Genomic DNA, 4547 nt, shown 5'->3' on the forward strand with positions numbered 1-4547 from the left:
AGAGTTCAACATACAATCATTTCCACATGCAAAACGACTGGAAGATGCATTACACCTCAGGGCACTTAGTTATAAGTAGAGATGGCAAGGCCTGGGGTGGGGTGGGGGACGGGAAGATTTCCAGAAATTTTGTTATCTTCTAGACTTATAAGGAGCTCTCGCCGACCCCAGCGTCCCATCTTCTCCCCGCTCAGCTTTCAGGGCCAGACTGTATTATCGGCTGATCCGACACTGATCCTCAGAAAGGAACGGGCGGCGACGGCGCGGGGGGGGGTCTTCCTTAGGGGCCACGGGAAGACACCAACCTTAGCACACCTTTGTGCATGGAAAGCCCACCAAGCGCCCCCCCCCATGTCTTTGTTTTTGTATGGGAAAAAACTGGCAGCTCCCTCAAGGGGCCGATTTCTCTCTTTCACACACACTCACTCTCTTGGCGAAACGGAAAGAGGGAAAATGGCGGAAAGGGGGGGGGAGGAGGGAAGGGCCGGGACGAGGCCTCTGCCTCAGGGGAAGCTTCCCAGGATCCTGAGGAGGGTTTGACAGAGCCAGGAACGAAGGAAATGTGCCAAAAAATGCTGCAAAATTTTATCCCTGGGATCCCTCTTTCTACGTCTCCCCCGCCCGCCTGCCCCTTTTTGCTCCACCGAGATCCTGTCCCGCTCCGGCCTCGTCCTGCATCCCGTCGAGGTCCCCTTCCTTGCACGTTCGGGCTTGGGGAGAGGCCGCCGTGCCAGTCGGTGCAAGCCCTTCCGGCGAACTCCCAAGAAACAGCAAGACAAGGACAAGGCCAGGCAGCAACTCAAAAGGCGGTCGTATTTTATTAGGAGCAGCTGTGGATCGCGTCTCCTTCGTCCGGCAAGTTCAGGGGCGGGGCAGGCCGGTCTCAGAAACAGAGGGCGCCCGAAAAGGGGCGAGAGACCACCCCCCCCCCTAGCATTGGAAGCAGTGCCGCCACATCCCACCTTCGTTGCCAACACCCGGAGAGAATATCTCCATGCTCTCTACAACGCTCTCTACCCGGGTATTAAGCGGTGCCGCGTGGTGGTCTGGGAAATGTAGTTCCAGAGGTATTGGCATTCACCTCGCGACAGGCGCTGAGCCTGATTGACGTGGCAGGGGAGGGAGCAAGGCGGGCGGACCAGCGCGGCGTCCGAGGTTCGCCGCGGCACTGAGCGCCGGGATTTGCTGTTGCCGCAGCAACGGACGCGGCTGGCCGGCCGGCCGGCCTCCCTCCTTTCCGCTTCCTCCGGCGCGGGCCGGACGTTGCCTAGGCGACGCTTGCTGTGCGAGGCCTGAGAGGGAGGAATGGCCTCCGCCGGGGTGGCGCCCATCGCCGACGGGGAGTTCACGGCGGCCATCTACGGGCTGATCAAGGCCGGGCGCTTCGCGGAGGCGGTGGGGCTCTTAAGCAGCGAGCTGCAGAGGAGCTGCCGCTCCCGCGCGGGCCTCTCGCTGCTCGGCTACTGCTACTACCAGCTGCAGGACTTCGCGGCGGCGGCCGAGTGCTACGAGCAGCTGGGAGCGCTGCACCCGGAGCTCCCCGAGTACCGGCTCTACCAGGCCCAGGCGCTGCACAAGGCCGGCCTCTACGCCGAGGCTCTGCGCGCCACCGCGCCGCTGCTCGACGCCCCGGCCTTCCAGGGCCGAGCCCTCCGCCTGCAGGCGGCCGCCCACTATGCCCAGGGCGACCTGGCCAGCGCCAAGGCCCTGGTGGAGGCGCAGCTGGCCGCCGCCGTGGAAGGGGGCCCCGGGGCGGCCGAAGACCCCCTGGAGCTGCCCGAGGCGGAGGTGAACCTGGGCTGCCTGCTGTACCGAGAGGGGCAGCACGAGGAGGCCTGCGCCAAGTTTGCCTCGGCCGGGCAGGTGCTGGGCGACTGCCCGGAGCTCTCCTACAACATGGCCCTGTGCTGCTATGCCGCCAAGCAGTATGCGCCCGCCCTGAAGCACATCGCCGACATAATTGAGCGCGGCGTGCGGCAGCACCCGGAGCTGAGCGTGGGCACCAACACCGAGGGCCTGGACGTGCGCAGCGTGGGCAACACCTTGCTCCTCCACCGCACGGCCCTGGTGGAGGCCTTCAACCTCAAGGCTGCCATCGAGTACCAGCTGTGCAACCTGCAGGCGGCCCAGGAGGCCCTCACCGATATGCCACCTCGGTCCGAGGAGGAGTTGGATCCGGTCACCCTGCACAACCAGGCTCTGATGAACATGGAGAGGCGGCCCACAGAAGGGTTTGAGAAGCTGCAGTTCCTTCTGCAGCAGAACCCCTGCCCCCCGGAGACCTTTGGCAACCTGCTGCTTCTCTATTGCAAGTACCAGTACTATGACCTGGCTGCAGATGTGCTGGCAGAGAATGCTCACCTGACCTATAAGCTTCTCACCCCTTACCTGTACAACTTCCTGGACGCCATGATCACCTGCCAAACCTCCCCTGATGAAGCCTTCCATAAGCTTGATGAGCTGGCAGGAGCCCTGACTGAGCAGCTGAGGAAATGCACCAAAGAAGTGCAGGAATCCCGGAAAAATCGGGACGATGAGGCTCTTAGGAAGGCAGTTAATGAATATGATAAAACATTGGAGAAATATATCCCTGTCTTTATGGCCCAAGCCAAGATCTATTGGGACATGGAGAACTATTCCATGTTAGAGAAAATGTTTCACAAGTCAGTGGACTTCTGTAAAGACAACGAAGTGTGGAAACTTAACGTTGCTCACGTACTGTTCATGCAAGAGAACAAATACAAAGAGGCTATTGGTTTCTATGAGCCGATTGTCAAAAAGCATTATGATAACATCCTACAGGTCAGTGCCATTGTGCTGGCTAACTTGTGTGTTTCCTACATTATGACTAGCCAAAATGAAGAGGCAGAGGAACTGATGAGGAAGATTGAGAAGGAAGAAGAACAGCTGTCTTACCATGAACCAGATAAAAAGATCTATCACCTTTGCATCGTCAACCTAGTTATTGGGACTCTTTACTGTGCCAAAGGAAACTTTGACTTCGGCATATCACGGGTGATTAAGAGTTTGGAACCTTACAACAAAAAGCTGGGTACAGACACTTGGTATTATGCCAAAAGATGTTTCTTGTCATTGTTGGAGAACATGTGTAAGCATGTGATCATGGTCCGTGACAGCGTCATTCAAGAATGTATCCAGTTTCTTGAGCATTGTGAAATGTATGGCCGAAATATCCCAGCTGTTATTGAACAACCTCTTGAAGAAGAGAAGATGCATAGTGGGAAAAACACAGTTACGTATGAAGCCAGGCAACTGAGGGCACTGATGTATGAAGTTATTGGCTGGAATAAGTAATTGTTGTAGCATTCCCATTCCAAATAACTAGGGACCAGAAAATCAATGAGTCATTTTAGCCATTCAAAGTTATGTATATTTTTATATATTAATTTACTTTATTTTTTTAAACTCTGTTGTACCGTTTGACATGAAAATTGTCTTTTAAACAAAATAATACACTGCATATTACTTGCAAAATATGTTAAATATTAATATAGTGCAGTAGTTTAGTGCATATCATTACTAAGAGTTTAAAGCGACTTGGAAATCCTTGTTAAATATTTTTCTTTTAAGAGAAATAACTTTCCAAATACTGCATTTTAAAAATATAAACAAAATAAATGGTTTCAAGAATAAAGATGAGAGGCTGTTTTCATTTGGGGAAGACAGATGCGTAGAGGGTTAATCACCATTGTTTGGACCTGGATTTTGTCACTGTGACTGCTGTTTGTAAAAACATAAACAGAAATGAAATTCTCAATCTTAAAAATAAACAACTATAATGTTCTTTGCGTAGAGCTGCCATTGAAAACAGTACAGAAACTTTAGCAGGTCCAAAATGTGGTGACCAGACTGATTACTGGGACTGGTAAATTCAGTCATATATCCTCAGTGCTGGTACACGTTCATTAGCTCCCTGTCAGTTTCTGTGTTCTATTTAAGGTGCTGGTTATGACATATAAAGCGCTTAATGGTTTAGGTCCTTGATACAGTACTTGTTGGAACATCTCTCCCAGAGATCAGCTACCTGTTGCGCCTGCTCCTCTCAATCCATGTTACTAAAAGTGGCTACACGGAGAGGAGGCCAAAAATGTGATGAGAAGAAATTAGGCAATTTTGGTGGTGGCCTGCAGTATCTGGAACAAGTTACTAAGACACACTTGAGGCTTCCCTTTTGTTCCAGGAATTGGTAAAAACAGAATTATCCAAAGTTGCCTTCAACCACTGAATCTCCAGGGTGATGTCATTTTTTATTTTTTTTTCTCTTGTCTTTTTGTATGAATTTTAGACTTTATAGTTGTCTGTTGCCAGATTGTTTGACTGTATGTTGCTACAGTATGTGGTGTCTTGTGAAGTTTTAACCTATAAACCACTCGGAGTAGTGCCTGCACTAATGGTGCAGTATATAAATCAAATAAATAAATTTGCACATCTCTGTCACAATGACTGAAACCCACTGTATTCCCTAGTGTGTCCATGAAACCCAAATATTCAAAAATGGGTGTGTTCCATCAGTCCCCTCTGCCCTT

At 51.7% G+C, this 4547-nt stretch overlaps 1 protein-coding gene across 1 annotated transcript; it reads left to right on the forward strand.

Annotated features, from left to right (window-relative positions):
* Positions 1–1125: 1125 nt before the first annotated feature.
* IFT70B (intraflagellar transport 70B) lies at positions 1126–3655 on the forward strand. Its single transcript, XM_020806261.3, has one exon. It carries the CDS (start codon positions 1306–1308, stop codon positions 3313–3315), a length of 2010 nt encoding a protein of 669 aa, XP_020661920.3. The 5' UTR covers positions 1126–1305; the 3' UTR covers positions 3316–3655.
* Positions 3656–4547: the final 892 nt, after the last annotated feature.

This window comes from Pogona vitticeps, chromosome 1, assembly GCF_051106095.1.
Source record: "Pogona vitticeps strain Pit_001003342236 chromosome 1, PviZW2.1, whole genome shotgun sequence".
Lineage (NCBI taxonomy): Eukaryota > Metazoa > Chordata > Lepidosauria > Squamata > Agamidae > Pogona > Pogona vitticeps.

Excerpts from the sequence above, each read along its gene's own strand:
- IFT70B (XM_020806261.3), top strand. The coding sequence starts at position 1,306 with ATGGCCTCCGCCGGGGTGGCGCCCATCGCCGACGGGGAGTTCACGGCG.